Raw genomic sequence first — 22,677 nt, 5'->3', positions numbered from 1 at the left:
ACATTTAAGGCAGTAAAATATCCCAAAACTTCACAGGAAAGTTTGCCAATAAAATTTGACACTGAATCACTTAAGGAGATGTCAGGACTGGTGATCCAAGGCTTAGCCAGAGACGTAGGCTTAAGATGGGGCTTAAAGGAGGAGAGAGGGGCAGTTAGATTAGGGAGGGAATTCTAGAGCATGGGAGCCAGGCATGGCCATCAATGCCAGAGTGATGAAACTGGGGATTAAGAGGCCAGGGCTGGAGAAGGGCAGAGGTCTTAGAAGAGATTACAGAGATAAAGAAGGTGGCTGTGGAGAGGTTTGAAAACAAAGGTGATCATTTTTAAAAGTTGAGACCTTGCCAGGCTCTCACCTATACGTATCCTTCATCCCCATCATATCCTCATATCCCTCAACCCCAAATACCCACCGTCTCCCCATATCCCTCAATCCCACCCAACCTTTCTTCTCCCCATATGCCTCACCACAATATACCCACTTTCTCCCCACATCCCTCATCCCTATGGGACTGACTTGATTACATGACAGGGGGCCAACATGGACTCGTTGGGCTGAATGACCTCCTTCTGTCCTATAATAATTCTATGACTCTATCTCATCACTTTCTCCTCAAATTCCTCAGCCTCTTTCTCCAACAATCCAATTTGCCCATGGCCCCATTGAGACTGGCTGCTTCAATAGTCTTCTCTAATAATTTATTCCACACCTGTACCCCCATGATTAACAATTCCTCCTGAATTCTCCTCTTGGTCTCAAGTTCCGTTTCCCTGGCAGTGAGCAACCTGCCCAAATTCCTGCTCTCAATTCCTGCCATAATCTTAAAAACTTCCATTAGTTCAACTGAACAACTCCTTGTTTTCAGGGAAGACAAATGCGATTGCCCTAATACTAAAATAAAATACTGCAGATGCTGGAAATCTGACATAAAAACAGAAAATGCTAGAAACACTCAGCTGGTCAGGCAACATCTGTGGTGAGAAACAGAGCTAATGTTTCATTTGATGAAGGTTCATTGATCTGAAATGGTAACTGCCTCTCTCTCTACAGATGCAGGCTGGCGTGCTGAGTATTTCCAGCATTTTCTGTTTTTATTCGAGATTTTCCTACATTTTTCCTCATAATTTAAACTCTTGAAACTCTGAGAACTTGGGGGATGTTGAGATAGATCCATCTCTCATCAGCTTTCCCTGGATATTTGCCTCATTACAAAAGTTCAACTGATGTGCGGGGGGTGGGGCACAGAGCATAGTGTAGCTGCCGGACACCCCACTCCCTTCCATTTGTCCTTGTCCCTCCACCCTCAGCCAGGCCTGGGTATCACTGAAGCATGGTGGCTGGGGAGGGCCATCATTTAGCTGAGCATTGTTAATAAGGAATAACTGAGCTGGAAAAGAAGTTTTGGCTTTTTTCCCAATTCATTAAATTTAACAGTTAAAACAGGAAAAACACTTCAGGTCCATCATCATTTAAAAAATACATTCAGGTGGAAACATCTAGCCAAACATCAGTGGAAACATTCTTACTGTCTTGTGGACAGTAAGACTATCAATTTGCAGTTTAAAACAGTGCCTCTGGTCACAAGAGTGTCTGGGAGTTCAGACATCACTCTTGTAAGAAATTGGGGTCTTGAATAAACATATTTTTTGCAAAATATAACACCCCCTGAAAAGCTTTCTAAAAAGGCAACAATTTTTAAACAGTCTGTGGAAACAGGCAAGGTCACTTAGTTCATGTTGACATTCCTAAGTTAAGATGATGTCTACTGAACCCCTCATCTATGCAATTGTTTAAAAAGGGTCAGGATATGACCCTCAGCAAGATGTAAACTAAAAAGCTGACCTCGAGCGGGGTGACTCACAAACACCCTGATGTTTGGAGTACCTGTCCTGGATCCACTGGTCAAAATAGATAGATGGTTGACTACCATCCCACCTACCAGCCCACAAAAGGGGTGTGTAGATTGGTGTCATACTGTGATAGTGGGCTGTTAGGCTGCGGGGCTGCTGAGGTGGCAGTGCTCGTTGGGCAGCTGCCTTCTTCAGATGGAAGATGGACCAGAGGAGGAGGAGGAAGTTCAAGAGGTCGAGGGAAGAGTTTGCTTTGACTAGAGAGCGGAATGCTGTTATCACAAGCTTTTAACGGTCGTATACTTGATTTCCTGTCTAATTAGTTAATGTATCATATCTAAACTGCCGTTTCTTAACAAACTCAATAAACTATCTTAAAAATACTTATGACTAGTCAACTGCCTATTTAGTTATCTGTGGTGCGAACTCTGAAATCGTACACTCTAGGTGGGGCTGTCAGACGAGGCTAAATATGAACCCTAGATTTTCACTATGAAAAACACTCTGAGGTCAGTAACACAGGGAAGGGGAGGTTATATGAAAATCAGACATTGTTGAGCACAATACCAAATAAATATACTTCTACTAATAGCACTGCACTACTGTCACTAATCAGCAGGGAGAGCACAGGAACACATTAAAGCCACCCTTCCCAAAGACTCTGGTTTTCCCACAAGTACTTCAGAGAGGCAAATTTGAGGAGTGGGGGCATTCTCTGGTTCAAGGTGACAGACATGACCCGTCCCATCTTATCTAACAGTGGATAGCTTAGGGACATAAGGTGTCAGCAGGCAGTTGGTAGCATTCTTTCCTGAGTCAGAAAGTCATGCATTCGAAACCCTCTCTAGGCCAAGACTCCCTGTGTAATACTGAAGGAGCTCTGCACTGTCAGAAGTGTTGTCTTTCAGATAAAACATTAACCCAAGGCCCTATCTGCCCTCTTAAGTGAATATAATTAACACTATTTGAAGAAGAGCAGGGGTGTTATCACAGGTATCAAGGCAAAGTTGCCAATGAAACAGTTCTTTCTAGGGCAAACCTGCAAAGCTAATCAAGCAAAGGCGGCTCCAATGGCTAGAGAATGTGCACAGGATGGAAGATGGCTGTATCCTCAAGGATATGCTTAAACAGGAAGGTAGCCCATGCAAAGAGGCCAAAGAGTCCAAAGCTCTGATTCAAAGATGCTGTCAAAAGAGAAATGAAAGCCCACAACCTCAATCATGAGAGGTGGGAAATTCTGATAACTGATTATCAGCTAAAAAGCTGATAACCAATGTAAATGGCGACACCAGCTCTGGGTAGGAGTTTGCTATCATGATGACATGTGCTTTCAGAAGCTCCAAAGAAGATGCCTGCCCTGCAAACAAGGTGTCAGCAGAGATCATCCCACACCACCGGCAAAGGACAACTTGCATACATGGTACTTGTGGAAAACTTTGCTTTTCCAGAATTAGCTTGTTCAGCCATCAAAGGAAGTGCAGCAGATGGTCTCATCTGACCTCACCAAGGTTCTGAGGCTGCATTCTAGTCATCTCTCACAGATGGAAAGATGTTAAATTCTGGCCAATATTTATCCTCAACCAACATCACTAGAAACAAATTTTCTTGTCATTAATCTCATTGCAATATGTGAAGTCTTGCTGTGTGCAAACTGGCTGCTGATATTCCTGCATTACAACAATGACTACACTTCAAAAGTACACCATTGGCTGTAAAGCACTTGGGACATCTGGAGGTTGTGTATAAATGCAGGTCTTTACTTTAAAAAGAAACAACTTGCACATCTGAAATGGTGCATCATTGTCCTGGTGTGTAAATGCAGGGTGATTGCACAAAAACAAGCAAATTATGTGAAACCTTTATAAAAGAAACGGTTAGGCCTCAGCTGGAGTAGTGTCCAATTCTGGGCACCACATCATAGAAAGGATTTGAAGGCTTTAGAGAGGGCACAGAAAAGATTTATGAGAATGGTTCCAGGGATGAGGAACTTCAATTGTATGGAGAGATAGAAAAGCTGGAATTGTTCTCGTTATAGTAGAGAGGGCTAAGGGGGGATTTAATCGTGTTATTTAAATGTATGAGGGGTTTTGATAGAGCTGTTAGGGTGAAACCGTTTCCATTAGCAGGAGGGTCAGAAACCAGAAGAGACAAATTTAAAGTAATTGGCCGAAGTACCAGAGGAAAGATGAGGAGGTTTTCTTTTTACAGTAAGTTGCGAACTGGAAGATGCTGTCTGAAAGGATGATGGAAGCAGATTCAGCAGTAATTTTCAAAAGGGAATTGGATATATACTTGAAAAGGAAACATTTTCAGGGCTATGCAGAAAGAGCAGAAAGTGGGACTAATTAGATAACTCTTTCAAATAACCTGCAGACACATGAAGAGCCTAAAGGACTCCTTCTGCGGTGTGTAATTCTTTGATTGTGCAAATGTGAAATTGGGTGTGATTGCTTCTGTGTGAACACAAGTGCACTGACTTCTTAAGCACATATAAAGATTATCAGTATCACTTGATATCACTGCCACCACACTTAGGCTCTGAACCAGTCACCTTACACTAGCTGAGGGTACATAACCCAGTGAGCATCGAACTGAATTGCTGTTGCGCAGTGTTCAGACTGTAGTTTGCTCAGTCCATAACTGGTGGAAGTCACAGCAATCAGGATTAACAGATTTAAAGATTTCTCATCCCAATTACCTGGTGTGTGATTCCCTCGTTCATTCGAAGTCCCATCACCAGTAATTCCTCCAATCTACAAGAAACACACATAAAAACTCCAAGTTCAATTTGATGAGGATGTTCATGCTGTGAATTGAATAATTTCCACTTCACGCAGCTAGTATGAACAATCACTATCTGGACAGTTATTGCACAGGTAAAATACAGAGTAAAGCACCCTCTATATTGTCCCATTAAACACTCCCAGGGCAGGTACAGCATATGTTAGATACAGAGTAAAGCTCCCACTCCATCATGTAATCAAACACTCTCAGAGTAGGTTTTGCCAGTTGTTTGTGTGACGGGCAGTTGCTTTCAAATGTGGCCAATAGTCATTCACATCCAGGAGATGTTTGAAACTGTTTTCAGGAACATTCAAGAAGCTGGAACCATTCAAAATTCAGAGCTATTCTGGAACAAAGAGATCATGACCAGACTGGAAGAACTCTCAATGGGAAAATGCACTGCAGTAACTCGCCAAGGCTTCTTCCGCAGCACCTCCCAAATTCTCAACTTAATCTACCTAGAAGGGCAAGGGCAGCAGATGCTGGGAACACCACCACCCCAAGTTGCCCTCCAAGTCTCTCACACTGTCTGAAGTTGGAATCGTATTGCCTTTCCTTCCCTGTCACTGGGTCAAAGTCTTGGAACTCCCTCCCTAACAGCACTGTGGGTGTACCTACACCACATGGACTGCAGCAGTTCAAGGCGGTATCACCACCAACTCCTCAGGGATAATTAGGGATGGGCAATAAATGACTGGGCCTCCAACCAAAGAATAACAACTTTTTTTTAAACGGCTCTTATAACAGTTATTTATAAAAGAATGGATTTGTATTGATTGCAATATTTCATTTTCCTTTCAAGAGAGGTATTTCTGTTATCATATAGGATTACATGAGATAAGAGGCATATAAACAGACCACTTGGCCCTCAGCCCATGCTGGTGTTTATGCTCCACTTCAGCCTCCTTTCCCTTCTCCTTCAGTTGTTTCTCTAGCTTCCCCTTAAATCCACCTATACTATTCACTTCAACCACTCCCTGTGGTAGCAAGTTCCACATACTCATCACCCTTTGGATAAAGAAGTTTCTTTCCTGTTCCATGTGGGAACTCTAGGATGCTTCTTGTGTACTGGATAACCATTGTGGTCAGTTGCAGCAGATTGAGCTCCAGATTTTGGAGTTTAAGCAGCAACTGGCATCACTGCAACGCATCCATGGGATTGATAGCTTTGTGGATAGCACTATTAGAGATGTAGTTACCTGCTGCTTGAGAGTATGCAGGGACAGAAGGAACAGGCAGGTAGAGCGTAAATCCCCTGAGTGCATCTCACTCTCCAACCAGTATTCAGTTCTGAATACTGATGAGAGTGATAGTACATCCGGGGAGTGCAGCCAGAGCCGAGTCCATGGCACTACACGTGGCTCAGCTATACAGGGGGGTACAAGGAAGACTGAAAGAGCAATACTGGTGAAAGATTCAATAGTTAGGGAAACAGACAAGTGTTTCTGCTGCTGCAGATGTTAATGTGTATGTTGCTTCCCTGGTGCCAGGGTCAAGGGTGTCACTGAATGGCTGTAGTGCACTCCCGGGGCAGGGGGTTGGGAGGGGAGAACATCAAAAGTAGTAATCTCTGGAGTGGTAGTGAGAATAGAAATAGAAGGATAGAGCAGATAAATGTATGGCTGGAGAGATGGTGCAGGAGGGAGGCTTTAGATTTTTGGGACACTGGGCCCAGTCCTGGGAGAGATGGAACCTATAGAGGCCAGATGGGTTGTACCTAAACAGAACTGGGACCAATTTCCTTGCTATTAAGGAGGGTTCAACCTATTTCGGCAGCGGTGTGAGAACCAGGATGTAATACTAGAGGGGGACACCGAGGTACGCAAAGAATTGGGAGATGCAGATGTAGAATAGATATAGAATAGGAAATAGTAAGAAATTACATGGGGCCAGAGTGAGAAAGTAATAAAGACTAAATTAGCATACTGTGCATGGATGTTAATGCGTGGAGTGTGGTAAATAAGGTTGGTGAGCTGCAGGCACTAGGATAGCCACATGGAAATATGATGTGTTGATAATGGAGACCTGGCTCAAAGAAGGGCAGGACTGGGTATTAAATATTTCTGGATACAACGTGCTCAGGAAAGATAGGGAAAGAAAAAAAGGGGGAGGGGGGCATGTTTGAACTGTTTAAGGAGAACATTGCCATGCTGGAGAAAGAGGATGCCCCTGAGGGGTCAAAGGCAGAAGCTATTTGGCTAGAACTAAGGAACAAAAAAGGCACAATTATACTGCTCGGTATATTCTATAGGCCACCAACTAGCGGGAAAGATTCTGAGGAACAAATTTGCAAGGAAATTAGAGAGAAGTCCAAGAATTATAGATAATGGGGGACTTTATCTGAATATAAATTGGGATAGTAGTAGTTTAAAGGGCACAGAGGGGCAAGAGTTTCTAGAGTGTGTTCAGGAAAATGTTCTACATCAGTTTGTTTCCAGTACAATGAGAAAGGAGGCACTGCTGGATCTGATTCTTGGGAATTAGTTGGGACAAGTGTATCAAGTGACAGTAGGACAACATATAGGAGACAGTGATCATTGCATAAGATTTAGATTGATTAAGGAAAAGGACAAGAAGTGATCCAGACGAAGAAAAAAACCTGCAACCTCTCCCACCAAGGGCAGCAGATACATGGGAACACCACCACCTGCAAGTTCCCTCCAAGCCACACACCATCCTGACTTGGAACTATATCGCTGTTCCTTCACTGTTGCTGGGTCAAAATTCTGGAACTCCCTCCTTAAAAGCACTGCATGTTTTTCTACAACACATGGACTGCAGTGGTTTAAGAAGGCAGCTCACCACCACCTTCTCAAGGACAATTAAGGATGGGCTAACTGGTCTAGCCAGCGATGCCTGCGTCCCATAAATGAATGGATTTTAAAAATTGGAGCAGAACCAACTTCATTAGAGTGAGAATAGATCTGACTCAGGTCAACTGGAATCAAATGTTGTCAGGCAAAACTGTACTGAACAATGGGCTGCCTTTACATTATATTAATGATTTAGATGAGGGAATTAAATGTAATATCTCCAATTTGCAGATGACACAAAGCTGGGTAGGAGAGTGAGCTGTGAGGAGGATGCAGAGATGCTTCAGTGTGATTTGGACAATGGGTAAGTGCATTGCAGGTGCAGTATGATGTGGATAAATGTGAGGTTATCCACTTTGGAAGCAAAAACAGGAAGGCAGATTATTATCTGAATGGCTATAAATTGAGAGAGGGGAATGTGCAACGAGACCTGGGTGTCCTCGTACACCAATCGCTGAAGGTAAGCATGCAGGTGCAGCAGGCGGTAAAGAAGGCAAATGGTATGTTGGCCTTCATAGCGAGAGGATTCGAGTACAGGAACAGGGATGTCTTGCTGCAATTATACAGGGCCTTGGTGAGACCACACCTGGAATATTGTGTGCAGTTTTGGTCTCCTTATCTGAGGAAGGATGTTCTTGCTATAGAGGGAGTGCAGCGAAGGTTTACCCAACTGATTCTTGGGATGGCAGGACTGACATATGAGGAGAGATTGAGTCAATTAGGATTATATTCGCTGGAGTTCAGAAGAATCAGGGGGGATCTCATAGAAAGCGATAAAACTCTAACAGGACTAGACAGGGTAGATGCAGGAAGGATGTTCCTGATGGTGGGGGAGTCCAGAACCAGGGGTCACAGTCTGAGGACATGGGGTAGACCATTTAGGACTGAGATGAGGAGAAATTTCTTCACCCAGAGAGTGATGAGCCTGTGGAATTCACTACCACAGAAAGTAGTTGAGACCAAAACATTGTTTGTTTTCAAGAAGGAATTAGATATAGCTCTTGGGGCGAAAGGGATCAAAGGGTATGGGGAGAAAGCAGGAGCAGGCTATTGAGTTGGATGATCAGCCATGGTCATAATGAATGGTGGAGCAGGCTCGAGGGGCCGAATGGCGTACTCCTGCTCCTAGTTTCTATGTTTACAGAAGAGATAGTTCAGGTACAGTCAAGGTATATTCCCACAAGGTGGAAGGTTAGGGGAAACAAATCCAGAGCTTCCTCGATGACGAAAGAGAAAGAGTGAAAGGAAGCAGAAAAAGGGTGCATATGACAATTGTCAATTTAGAATCAGGTTCAATATAGAAGGTTCACTGGGGAATTGAATGGCAAATAAGAGAAGCAAAGAGAGTGTGAGAAGAGACTGTCAGAAAACATACAAGGCAACCCAAAAATCTTCTTTCAGTGTATAATAATAAAAGGGTGGTATAAAAGGGCCAATTAAGAACCAAAAAAGGTATCTACACTTGAAGGCAACGGACATGGCTGAGGTACTAAATGCATACTTTATAACTGTCTTTACCAAGGAAGAAGGTCCTGCCCAGGTCATGGTGGAAGAGGAGCTACCTTGGATGTCAGTATAGAAGTCGGCCTTTGAAACCTTGAAAAATCCCTCCAAAAACAGGAGTTGACTTATATGCCAAATATAAAAGAGAACCGTGAAGTGTGGGTGGTCACCATTTTGAAATGTCATCAGCATCTGATGCAAAGAGTGACCATCTTAAACTCCCATTCATCTTTGCAACACAGCCCTGCTTGATCCTGTGTGCCCAGTTATAAGGTAAAGTAAAACATACATTTGTGGTAAAAATTTGAGGCTGACTACTAATTGAGTATAGCATAGTGTGGCTGAAAAGCGGGGGTCAACTTATGCAAAAAGGTGATGTTTGGGACTGGAAAAATAGTGTCATCTTATACACCAGGTTGATTATAAGCCAGGATTTACGGTAGTTCGTACACTTGATTGGTTTAAAATTGATAAGGATGTGATATTGAATAGGCTGACTGTACTTAAATTTGATAAGACATCAGGGCTAGATGAGATGCATTCAAGGGCACTGAGGAAAGTGAGGGTCCAAATTGTGGAGGCGCTGGCCATAATTTTCTAATCATCCTCAGATGCAGAATTGGTCTCAGAGGACTGGAGAATTGCAAATGTTATATCCTCGTTCAAAAAAGGGTGTAAAGGTAAGCCCAGCAACTACAGGTCAGTCAAGTTTAATCTTGCCAATGGGAAGCTTTTAGAAATGATTTGGTTCAAAATTAATAGTACAATTTTAAAAGGGGTGCAGGAGTAGAGGGACCTGAGGCATATATGTGTATAAGTTACTGAAGCTGACAGGACAGGTTGAGAGTGCAGTTAATAAAGCATACAGGATCCTGGGCTTTATAAATAGGGACATAAAATACAAAGGCATGAAATTATGATCAACTTGTATAAAACACTGGTTCGGCCTCAACTGGAACATTGTGTTTAGTTCTGGGCACCACACTTTAGGAAGGATGTGGAGACATTAGAGATCATGAAGAAAAGATTCATGGGAACAGTTCCAGGGATGAGGAGCTCCAGTTATGTAGATATATTGGAGAAGCCGGGACTGTTCTCCTTGGAGATGAGTAGATTGAGGAGGTTTGATTGTGGTATACAAAATTGTCAGGGATCTGGACATAGTAGATGGAGAGAAACTGTTCCTATTCATGAAAAGATCGAGAACCAGAGGGCATAGATTTAAGGTAATTGGCAAAAGAAGTAATAGCGACATGAGGCAAACCTTTGGTTAGGATCTGGAATGCACTGCCTGAGATTGTGGTGGAGGTAGATTCAATCAACACATTCAGCAAGGAATTGGATCATTATCTGAAAAGGAAAAATTTGCAGGGCCACAGGGAAAAGGCAGGGGAGTGATGCTCGGTGAATTGCTCTCCCACAGAGTTAGCCTGGATATGATGGGCCAAATAGCCTCTTTCAGCAGTGTTACCGTTCGATACTTCTATGAATTCCCTATTGTATTTCTTATACTGATGGCCTTTGGTTATGCTCTTTCCCACAAGTAGAAATATTCTCTCTGTAACCACTCTGTCAAAACCTTTCAGAATTTTAAAGACCTCGGTCACCCCTCAGCCTTCTTTTTTCAAGAGAGAAAAAGATCCAGCCTACTCAATATTCCTTTCCTGATATAAATACCCAACATTTCTGATATCCTTGTAAATCTCTGACCCCTCTCCAGTGCCTCTATATCCTTTTTATAAAAAGCCGACCAGAACTGCACGCAGTACTTTAAGTATGGTCTAACCAAGGTTCAATGCAGGTGTAGCATAACTCTCTGTCCCTCTAGAAATAAAATCTAGGACATGGTTTGCTTCCTTATGGCCTTGCTAACTTGAGGTGCAACGTGACCTGTTACTAAGATGCTCATTTGTTTCTTTTATTCTTTCAGGGGTGTGGGTGTTGCTGTCTAGGGCCAGCCTAATTGCCCTTGAGGTGGTGGTAATGAGCCACCTTCTTGAACAGCTGCAGTCCATGTTATGTAGGTACACCTACAGTGCTAGTAGGAAGGCAGCTCCTGGATTTTGATCCAGCAACAGTGAAGGAATGGTAAAAACAAAACAAAAACAGAATTACCTGGAAAAACTCAGCAAGTCTGGCAGCATCGGCGGAGAAGAAATCAGTCAACGTTTCGAGCCCTCATGGCCCTTCGGCAGAACTGCAGCATAGTTTCAACAAGGGAGAAATATAAATTGGTTTAAGGTGGGTGGGGGTGGAGGGGGGGGGGGAAGAGACACATTGAGGGTGTGGTGTGAGCAGATAATAATCAAAAGGTGTCACAGACAAAAGGGTCAAAGAGGTGTTGAAGGTGGTGGTCTTTGTCTGAGAAAAGTGCTAATTAAGAATGGAAAACAGGATATTCAAAGTACAGCTCTAGTGGGGGTGGGGTGGAAAGACTAAAGGTTTTAGTGTTAGATTTAAAAATATTTGTTTTGTTTTGGATTTCCAGCATCCGCAGTAGCTTTTAGCTTTTTGTTTTTATCTTAGTGAAGGAATGGTAATAGTCATGATGGCATATGGTTGCTGCCCTTGTCCTACGAGGTGTAGAAGTCACGGGCTTGAGGTGCTGTTGAAGGAACACTGGTGTGCTGCTGCAGTGTGTCTTGTAGATGGTACACACTGCTGCCATGGTGCGTCGGTGGTGGAGGGAGTGAATGTTCAAGGTGGTGGATAGGGTGCTAATCAAACAGGCTGCTTTATTCTGGATGGTGTCAATCTTCTTGAGTGTTGTTGGAGCTACACTCATCCAAGTGGAGAGTATTCCATCATTTTTTTTATTCATTCAAGGGATGTGGGCTTCGCTGGCTAGGCCAATATTTATTGCCCATCCTGAATTGCCCTTGAGAAGGTGGTGGTGAGCTGCCTTCTTGAACCACTGCAGTCCATATGGTGTAGGCACACCCACAGTGCTGTTAGGGAGGGAGTTCCAGGATTTTGACCCAGCGACAGTGAAGGAACGGTGATATATTTCCTAGTCAGGATGGTTAGTGGCTTGGAGGGGAACTTCCAGGTGGTGCTGTTCCCATGTATCTGCTACCCTTGTCCTTCTAGATGGTAGTGGTTGTGGGTTTAGAAAGTGCTGTCTAAGCAGTTTTGCTAAGTTTCTGCAGTGCATCTGTAGATGGTACATACTGCTGCCACTGTGCGTCAGTGGTGGAGGGAGTGAATATTTGTGGGTGGGGTGTCAATCAAGTGGGGCTGCTTTGTCCTGGATGGTGTCAAGTTTCTTGAGTGTTGTTGGAGCTGCACTTACCCAGGCAAGGGGAGAGTATTCCATCACATTCCTGACTTATGCCTTGTAGATTTCAGACAGACTTTGGGGAGTCAGGAGGTGAGTTACTCGCCGCAGGACGCCTAGCCTCTGACCAGCTCTTCTAGCCACAGTACTTATATGGCTAATCCAGTTCAGTTTCTGGTGACCCCAGGATGTTGATAGTGGGGGATTCATATATGGTAATGTCATTGAATGTCAAGGGGTGATAGTTAGATTCTCTCTTGCTGGAGATGGTCATTGCCTGGTACTTCTGTGCTGCGAATGTTACTTGCCGCTTGTCACCCCAGCCTGGATGTTGTCCAGGTCTTCCGCTGCATTTGGACATGGACTGCTTCAATATCTGAGGAGTCACGCATGGTGCTGAACACTGTGCAATCATCAGCGAACATCCCGCTTCTGACCTTATGACGGAGGGAAGGTCATTGATGAAACATTGGTGGTTGGGCCTAAGTATGACTCCAACCAGCAGAGTTTTCCTCCGTTTCCAATTGATCGGTTCTGAGGAAGAGTCATATTGGACTCGAAACATTGATTCTGTTTCTCCCTGCACGAATGCTGCCAGACCTGATATCACCACCTTCAACACCTCTTTGATCCTTTTGTCTGTGACATCTTTTGATTATCTGCTCCTATCACTGCTTGCTTGTCCCTACAACCACCCCACCCTCAACTTCTCTCCCCCCACCCCCCACCTTAAACCAGCTTATATTTCACCCCTCTCCTAACTATACTCAGTTTTGTTGAAGGGTCATGTGGACTCGAAACATTGACTCTTTTCTTCTCCACCGATGCTGCCAGACCAGCTGAGTTTTTCCAGGTAATTCTGTTTTTGTTTTGGATTTCCAGCATCCGCAGTAGTTTTTTGTTTTTATCTCTGATGTTTTCCAGCATTTTCTGTTTTTATTTTATTTTTTAAGTATGCCTGGTGCTACTCCTGGTGGAGCTCCTGCATTCTTCATTGGACCAGGGCTGATTCCCATGGCTTGATGATAATAGTAGAGTTGGGGCTATGCCGGGCCGTGAGGTTACAGACTGTGGTTAAGTACAATTCTGCTGCTGTTGATGTCCCACAGCGACTCATGGATGCCCAGTTTTGAGTTGCTAGAACTGTTCAAAATCTATCCTATTTAGCACGGTGGTGGTGCCACACAACTTTGGATTGGATATCCTCAATGCGAAGATGGGACTTTGTCTCCATAAGGACTGTGAAGTGGTCATTCCTGCCAATACCGTCACGGACGGATGCATCTGTGACAGGTAGATTGGTGAGGAGGAAATAAAGTAGGTTTTTCCCTCTTGCTGGTTCCCTCACCACCTGCCAAAGACCCAGTCTAGCAGCCATGTCCTTTATGATTCGGCCATCTCAGTCAGTAGTGGCGCTACTGGTGACGGACATTGGAGGCCTCCACCCACTGTACACTCTGTGCCCTTGCCACCCTAAGTGCTTCCTCCAGGTGGTGTTCAACATGGAGGCGTACTGATTCATCAACTGAGGGGAGGCAGTAGTCGGTAATTAGGTTTCCTTGCCCGTGTTTGACCCGATGCCACGAGACTTCATGAAGTCCAAGTCAATATTGAGGAATCCCAGGGCAACTCCCCCCAACTATGCAGCACTATGCCACCACCTCTAGTGGGTCTGCCCTGCCGGTGGGACAGGACATACCCAGGGATGGTATTGCTGGTGTCTGGGACATTGCCTGTGAGATGTGATTCCGTGAGTATGACTATGTCAGGCTGTTGCGTGATGTTGGTAAGGAGGGGCTTTGCAGGGTTGAATGTGCTGTTATCATTTCCAGTGTCTAGGTCAATGCCGGGTGATCTATCCGGTTTCATTATTCAATGTTTTTGTAGTGGTTTGATACAACGGAATGGCTTGCTGGGCCATTTCAGAGGACATTTAAGAAACAACCATATTGCAGTGGGTCTAGAATCACATGTAGGCCAGACCAAGTGAGGATGGCAGATTTTCTCCCTTAAAGCGAACCAGATGGGTTTTTAAGACAATTGACAACAGTTTCACAGTCACCATTACTGAGACTTATTAATTGAATTTAAATTCCACCAGCTGCCTTACTCAATTAATCAATAAGGTGAGCCTTACGTCAGTGGTAGGGAAATTATTGGAGAAGATTCTTAGTGACAGGATTTACTACCATTTGGAAGCAAATGGGCGTATTAGTGAGAGGCAGCATGGTTTTGTGAAGGGGAGGTCGTGTCTCACTAACTTGATCGAGTTTTTCGAGGAAGTGACAAAGATGATCGACGATGGAAGGGCAGTGGATGTTATATACGTGGATTTCAGTAAGGCCTTTGACAAGGTCCCTCATGGTAGACTGGTACAGAAGATAAAGTCACACGGGATCAGAGGTGAGCTGGCAGGATGGATACAGAATTGGCTTGGTCATAGAAGACAGAGGGTAGCAGTGGAAGGGTGCTTTTCTGAATGGAGAGCTGTGACTAGTGGAGTTCCGCAGGGATCAGTGCTGGGACCTTTGCTGTTTGTGGTATACATAAATGATTTGGAGGAAAATGTAACTGGGCTAATTAGCAAGTTTGCAGACGACACCAAGGTTGGAGGAGTTGCAGATAGTGAAGAGGATTGTCAAAGGATACAATGGGATATAGATCGGTTGGAGACTTGGGCGGAGAAATGGCAGATGGAGTTTAATCCGGACAAATGCGAGGTAATGCATTTTGGAAAGTCTAATACAGGCAGGAATTATACAGTAAATGGCCGAACCCTTAAGTGCACATGCTTGCCTTCACTGGCAGGGGTACTGAATATAAAAGCAGGGAAGTCATGCTGCAGCTGTATAGAATCTTGGTTAGGCCACACTTGGAATATTGCGTGCAATTCTGGTCACCACATAACCAGAAGGATATGGAGGCGTTGGAGAGGAGTTTACCAGGATGCTGCCTGGTCTGGAGGTTATTAGCTATGAGGAGAGGTTGGAGAAACTCGGATTGTTCTCACTAGAGTGACGGAGATCGAGGGGCGACTTGATAGAAGTTTACAAAATTATGAGTGGCATGGACAGAGTAGATAGTCAGAAGCTTTTTCCCAGGGTGGAAGAGTCAATTATTAGGGGACATAGATTTAAGGTGAGAGGAGAAAACTATAAAGGTGATGTGCGGGGCAAGTTTTTTACGCAGAGGGTAGTGAGTGTCTGGAATTCGCTGCCAGAGGAGGTGGTGGAAGCAGGTATGATAGTGAGGTTTAAGAGGTAGCTTGACAAATACATGAATAGGGAATAGAGGGATACGGACCCTGGAAGTGCAAAATGTTTTAGTTGACGGGCAATATGATCGACGCAGGCTTGGAGGGCCGAAGGGCCTGTTCCTGTGCTGTACTTTTCTTTGTTCTGCCATGGTGGGATTTGAACCAGTGTCCCCAGAGCATGATTTGTTACATTTAATATCATAAAACCAACACATACAGCTCGAGGAGTCTTTACTTTGATTAGGATTGGAAAGAGTACATTCAGCCCCCAGTGAAATGTGAGCACCTGTTTTAAAGAACTGATTTACAATTATTCCCATATCTATTTCATTAAATGTAAAGTATACACACTCACATATCCAGCTCGCTCTGCTGCACTCTCTTCCTGGTTCCATGACCAAACCGTCTCACCTCCCTGAGCCAGTTACTAGGTTCCAGGGTCTGTATCCTGGCTTCTCTCTGTGTTTTACCCTCACCCAAGGGTACAAACCTGCCATGAGCACCTAAGAGGAGGGACAGACAGACTGGCATTGATATAGCACCTTTCACAACCTCAGGATGTCCTGAAGCTCTTTCAGCCAATTAGGTACTTTCAAAGAGAGGGACAGGAGTGGGAGAGAGGCCCATTGTACTGTGTCACTGATACCAGGGAGGTGACGAGGGCTGTGGCCATAACGCTGCCGCCATGATCGGTTACGTGCCGGCTCAGGTACTGACCACCTCCACTGAGGAGGAGGAGTATATTCAGGCCTAAGAGGATATTTTGGTGATATACAAAGATGGGCATGACAGCGTGCAGAAAAAGACATTCACAAAATGGATCAACAAGCATCTCGTAAAGCAGACAGAGTCTAAGTTTAGAAGTTTAAGTTTAGAGGCTGGGATGGATGTAAGATGTTGGAGCATAGTGGTGACATGGGAGTTTACATTGCTTATCATTTCAGTTTACTTCCTTTAAGTTTTCATCGATTTTTAAATCAGAGTCAGATTTTTGTGATGGTGTAATTTTTATTTTTCATTGTATGTGATTTTTGGTGAACAACAGACATATCCACAATGAATTTCCAAATGGACAATAAAGTTTGAATTGAATTGAAGTGGAGTCACTGTTGTAACGTAGGAAACATGGTGGCCAATTTGAGCACAGTAAGCTCCCACAAGCAACGTACTTGGCTTCATCCTCACCAATCTGTCTGCAGATGCACCTGTCCATGATAGTATCGGTAGGAGTGATCACCACACAGTCCTTCTGATGAAGTCCCATCTTCACACTGAAGATGCTTTCCATCATGCTGTGGGGCACTACCACCGTGCTAAATGGGATAGACGCAAAACAAATCTGAAAGCTCAAAACTGGACATCCAAGAGGCGCTGTGGGCCATTCGCAGCACTAGAATTGTATTCAACCAGCCAGCATATGTCTCACTCAACCATTACAAAGGGGCCAATGAGGAATGTAGGTGATGATGCTAGGAACAGCATCAGGCATTCTAAAACTGAGGAGTTGTAGCTTCACCAGGTTGGCAGCATTCTAAAGATGGGAGCTAAGCAATCCCACAACCAATGGATCAGATCAAAGTGCTGCAGTTCTGCCACATCCAGTGGTGGTGGACAATTCAGTAACTAACTGAAGGATGCAGCTCCACAAAGATGGGGGAGCCCAGCACATCAGTACAAGAGATAAGGCTGAACCATTTACAACCATATCAGGAAATGGCTGAGTACAAATGGCTGAATACACTGGATACAACAGAGACAATGTTGTAACAACATCAAGAGGCTATGCTTGACATCAAGGTAGCATTTTACAGAGTGCATCTTCAAAGAGCCCACGCAAAATTGAAGTCTATGGGGGAACTCTCTGCTGGTTGGGGTCATACCTAGAACAAAGGAAGATGGTTGTGGTTGTTGGAAGTCAATAATCTCAGCCCCAGGACATTGCTGCAGGAGTTCCCCAGCGTAATGTCCTAGGCCCAACCATCTTCAGCTGCTTCATCGTAAGGTCAGAAATGGGGATGTTCACTTATGATTGCACAATGGTTAGCACCATTTGCGACTCCTCAGACACTGAATGAGTCCATATCCGTATGCAGGAAGACATGGACAACATTCAGGTTTGGGCTGATAAGTGGCAGGTAACATTCCTGCCACGCAAGTACCTGGCAATGACCATCCCCAACAAGAGAGAATCTAACCAGCTCTCCTTGATATTCAACTGCATTCATCACTGAACCCCCCACCATCAAAATCCTGGAGGATGTCATTGCACTGAAACTGAACTGGGCTAGCCGTATAAATTCTATGGCTACAAGAGCAGGTCAGAGGCTGAGAATTCTGCAGCAAGTAACTCAGCTTCTGGCTTCCAAAGCCAGTCCAGCATCTACAAGGCACAAGTCAGGAGTGTGCTCAAATATTCCCCATTTGCCTGGACAACAACACTCAAGAAGCTCATCACCATCCAAGACAAAGGAGCCCGCATGATCAGCACCATTCACCAGCTTAAACATTCACTCCAGCATATACTGCAGCAGTGTGCAGTATATTCCAAACCCACAACTTCCACTATCTAGAAGAACAAAAGGCAGCAGATGAGTGGGAACACCACTATCTGCAATTTTCCCTTCATATTACACACCATCCTGACTTGGAACTATAATCGCCATTCCATCAGTTACATGATCCTTCATGCAAAATCCTGGAACTCCCTTCCTAACAACACTGTGGATATATCTACACTAAATAGACTGCAGCTCCCTACCATCTTCTCAAAAGCAATCAGGGATGGGCAAAGAATGGTGGCCTTACCAGTAATGCCCTCATCCCAAGAATGAATAAAAGAAATAAATGGGATAGTGACCAGATAATCTGTTTTAGGTGCTATTTATTGGATAAACTTTGGCCTTGTATACTGGAAAGAATTCCCCTGGCTCTTCTAATAATGACCTGGGATCTTTTACATCAACCTGAGTCGGCAGGGGCCTCAGTTTAACGTATCAGCTGGAAAACAGTGCAGCACTCCCACAGTACTGCCGTGGGAGAGTCTGCCTAGATTGTGTGCTCAAGTCTCTAGAGCAGGCAACAAAAACAACCAGAACGAAAGTGAATATAAGAAGGCTTCATGTAATAGTAAAAGATTCTTCAGCTATCTAACAATTTTTAACACTTTAACACATTTCTAACACTGAGTTCAACGTTATGTGGTCTCGACTTAACTTCCATTAATCATTCTCGCAATCAAGGGATCCTTGAGCGTAAGGTCAGATGGAACATTCCTGCTCCTGCATCACACTGATATAAGTAATTTTGCCTTCTTTGTTGCTGAGGATCCCTGGAGCTGGTTTCTGATGAAGCTCACTGGTGACCTAAAGTAGGCAAACAGTCTAAGGCTGGCTTCCAGATGCCTCTAATTGTCTTTACTCAATATGGCAGGCAGTGCATTCCCAATTGGCAACGTGCCTGTGCTGTCCTGCCTGCTATTTTGGGAATTTTGCAGATCACATAGCACCTGAAATATCAGTGCTACAAGTCTCAATTTCTCAACCTTGGTGCTGACTTAAGCTAAGTTTGTGCTGGGAGTCCATGTCTGGCACAGCCTGACCACAGACTGTTCAAACCAGGTCCACTTGTGAGCCTTCCAGCTGCCGGTGGGAGGTGGGGGATTCATTCCAGCAGCCTGGGCTGGAGCTGAAGCCTGGTGCAAGAGGGTAAGGACAGGTGTGTAACATACTGCCCACTGTTCACCACGTGATCCTTGTATACACTTCAAATTCCACAAGTGATGTGCAAGGAATGTACATTGAAGTAGTGGATAACTGACCTGGACCCACACCGAGATACTGCCTTCCTCTCCAATAGCCCAGGTTATGTAGACACACAGCTCCCTGGGAAATAAACAGACCACTGGTAAGCAGTGTAACAGCACAAGAGACAGCCGCAGTTCTGTCAGGAACCCATAACTCACTGAAAGGATACCATATACAGACACATCAGAGGGTGCTGTGAGACAGAACAGATCAGAAGCCTAAAGGGCAGACACTTTATTATGGAATGCCACTTTTCAATAGGAAAGATTGTTAATAATTTTTCTTTATTCTTTCATAGGATGTATGTGTCGCTGGCAAGGCCAGCATTTGTTGCCCATCTCTAATTGCCCTTGAACTGAGTGGTTTGCTAGGCCATTGCAGAGGACACTTATGAGTCAACCACATTGCTGTGCGTCTAGAGTCATATGTAGGCCAGACCAGGTAAGAATGGAAGATTTCCTTCCCTAAAGGACATCAGTGAACCAGATGGGTTATTACAACAATTGATGATAGTTTCACAGTCACCATTACTGAGGCTAGCTTTATATTCCAGATTTATTAACGGAATTCAAATTCTACCAGCTGTTATGTGCTAGAACATTAGCCTGGGTCTCTGGATTACTAGTCCAGGAGCATTACCACTATGCCACTAACTCCCCTTAGAGATAGGTAATGGATAGATAATGAGTACTGTTCAAAGAACCAGACACAGGAGGAGGATCTTTGGCTTATCATACTTGTCCTGGCCCTTTGTTCTCCAATTAATTCCACTCTGCCCTGTAAATGTTTTGCCTTCAAGTATAAATACAATTCCTCTTTGAAAGTTCATATTGAATCTGCTTCCAATGCCCTTTCAGGCAGCACATTCCAGATCATGGCAACTTGCTGTATAAAAACGTCTCATCTCCCCTCTGGTTTCTTTGCCAATTACCTTAAATTTTTGACCTCTAATTCTGGACTATGATCTAACTGAATGGCAGAGGGGCTGAATAGCCTACCCTTTTTCCTAACCTACTCCCCTGCTCTTCTGAAGGTGCAGATACTCCCTGGAGGGCAGTCTACACAAGTATGGGCTACTCTCTGCTGCCCCACCCGCCTGTCCCTTCAGTATGCAAGAGGCAGGACTAGGGTGTGTTCAAGCATGCATTGCCTGGTGGGAATCACGGGGCAATGGTGGGGAGCAGGATTGTGGCCAATTTCTAACATTGCATTAGCCCGGGGTTACTGAGGCCAATGATGACACTCCCTTTACCCATCACTGCTCAAGCCGAAATCAGCTAACTCAGCAGCGAACACTGCCAATTTCCTGATCTGTGGGGCTCAGTACTGACCAGGCAATGCATTCACACGCTGAGTCATTGTGGAGGAAGAATAGGGAGGGGCTCGGGGGGGGGGGGAGGGGGTGGTATGTTGATGACACAGGGACAAGGAAGGTCTCTCTCCTTTTAAATGCTTTCCCTATTTTTATCTACATTACACTACCAAGGGTGCCCAGTTGCCAGGCTCACCCTACCTTGAGAAGATGACCAGTCGCCATCTTCCAGAGCTTTGTCATTGAGTGTTCAACATCTTTTCTTGTGTCACCCAACTAGACCACTCATTAAACAAGTGTCCCAGTATCTACTTCCTCTTCCAAATGAATCTTCAGGTACAGCACAGGTTAGATAGAATAAAGCTCCCTCTATACTCACAGTATCTTTACAATGCAGAAGGAAGCCATTCGGCCCATTGAGTCTGCACTGGCTCTCTGAAAGAGCATTCCACCTAGTCCCACTCCCCTGCCTCATCCCCGTAACCTGGCACATTCTCACTTTTTAGGTAGAAATCCAATTCCCTTTTGAATACCTCAATCGAACTTGCCTCCACCACCCTTTCAGGGAGTTTGTTCCAGACTCCAACCACCCTGAGTGAAAAAATGTTTTCCTCACTTCACATTTACTCCTTTTGCCAATTATTTTGAATCTGTGGCCTCTAGTTCTCGATGCTCGCGAGTGGGAATAGTTTCTCACTATTTACTCTGTCTATACCCTCAGGGTCTTGAATACCTCTATCATGTCCCCTCCCAGCTTTCTTTTCTCCAAGGAAAACAGTCCCAACCTCTCCTATCTATCCTCATAGCTACAGTTCTTTATCCCGGAATCAATCCTGTGAACCTCCAATGTACTCTCGCCAATGCCTTCACATCCTTCCTTAATTATGGTGTCAGAACTGGAGACAGAACTCCAGATGAGGCCTAACTAATGTCTTCTACAAGCTCAATATGACCTCCTTACTCTTGCACTCAATGCCCCTATTAATAAAGCCTAAGGTGCTATACGCTTTATTAACTGCTCTCTCAACATGCCCTGCCATCTTCAATGACCTGTGTACATATACACTGAGGTCCCTCTGTTCCTGCACCTCCTTTAGAGGCTCTCCCTTTATACTGTCTCACCATATCTTTCCTGCCAAAACGAATCCCCTCACATTTCTCTGCATTGAACTTCATCTGCCACTTGTCTGCCCAATCTACCAATATGTCTATGTCCTTTTGAAGTTCAAGACTATCCCCATCACAGCTGACAACATTTCCAATCTTCATATCATCTGCAAACTGTTGAACATACTGTTCTAACAATGTGCCTCCACCCCATGGAATAGAACTGTCCAGACTTTATAATCTCCTGGTGTGCAGCTGGTGCTTCAAAATGCCTCAGTGACATGCCCCCATTTAGTGGCCCCAAAGTAAGGTGGGCCCAGGGGCAATAGGAATCAACTACAGGCTGCCCAAACAGGCCGTTCCAGACAGAGAATTACATCCTGGATATGAACACAGCTCCGACAGGCGAAGGGCGAGTGTTGAGCATACTGCTCCACCCAGATGCCGCTACACAGCCATCTCTTACATTTTTAGCAAAGTTTGACACTTCGTATTGAAGGAATCCTGCCTTCCTCAGAATGCTCCTTGCTGCCTGGTACATCTGTGCCATTGCCTCTTGCTCAGGCATGCTCAGAACCTTCTCCTGGACCTGCTTGTAAAGAGCTGTCCCCCTCTCTAATGTCAGCTGATAGAGCGACACATGATGGTCACACAGTGCTAGCAGCTCCTCCAGCTCCTCCTTCCATGATTCCACATTCTGGCCTGGGCGCCCAAATATGATGTCAACAGATGTATGACCGGGAAAGAGTTTGCTGGCCTCCTCCAGGCTCCAAAGGGCTTCTTGGGCCGTGTGGTCTCTTCCCAGAATCTTCAGATCATGGTCACATAAAGCCTATAATTAAATAAGAGAACAGTGTGCACAATTAGACAGTGAGCTGGGTACTGAGTTACATACTTGCCTTTCACAGGCAGGGGCTAGCTTCAGGTCCAACCTGAGACCACCTACTGCATTAAAGGTCCTATGTGAGTGAG

At 44.6% G+C, this 22,677-nt stretch overlaps 1 protein-coding gene across 2 annotated transcripts in view; it reads right to left on the bottom strand.

The window, feature by feature from the left end:
* The window catches only part of rsad1 (radical S-adenosyl methionine domain containing 1), a 49,384-nt gene that overhangs the window by 7,507 nt on the left and 19,200 nt on the right, over positions 1-22,677 (bottom strand). For both annotated transcript variants that reach the window (XM_078570863.1, XM_078570865.1), the window contains exons 4-7: positions 22,172-22,537; positions 19,301-19,364; positions 15,839-15,986; positions 4,549-4,603 (exon numbers count right to left, since the gene is read on the bottom strand). In XM_078570863.1, the coding sequence (XP_078426989.1) occupies positions 4,549-4,603; positions 15,839-15,986; positions 19,301-19,364; positions 22,172-22,537 (633 nt within the window). The remainder of the gene's footprint in view (positions 1-4,548; positions 4,604-15,838; positions 15,987-19,300; positions 19,365-22,171; positions 22,538-22,677) is intronic.

The sequence above is a fragment of the Cetorhinus maximus genome, chromosome 24 (genome assembly GCF_964194155.1).
Source record: "Cetorhinus maximus chromosome 24, sCetMax3.hap1.1, whole genome shotgun sequence".
Classification (NCBI taxonomy): Eukaryota; Metazoa; Chordata; class Chondrichthyes; order Lamniformes; family Cetorhinidae; genus Cetorhinus; species Cetorhinus maximus.
This window is presented reverse-complemented; position numbering and strand designations above follow the sequence as displayed.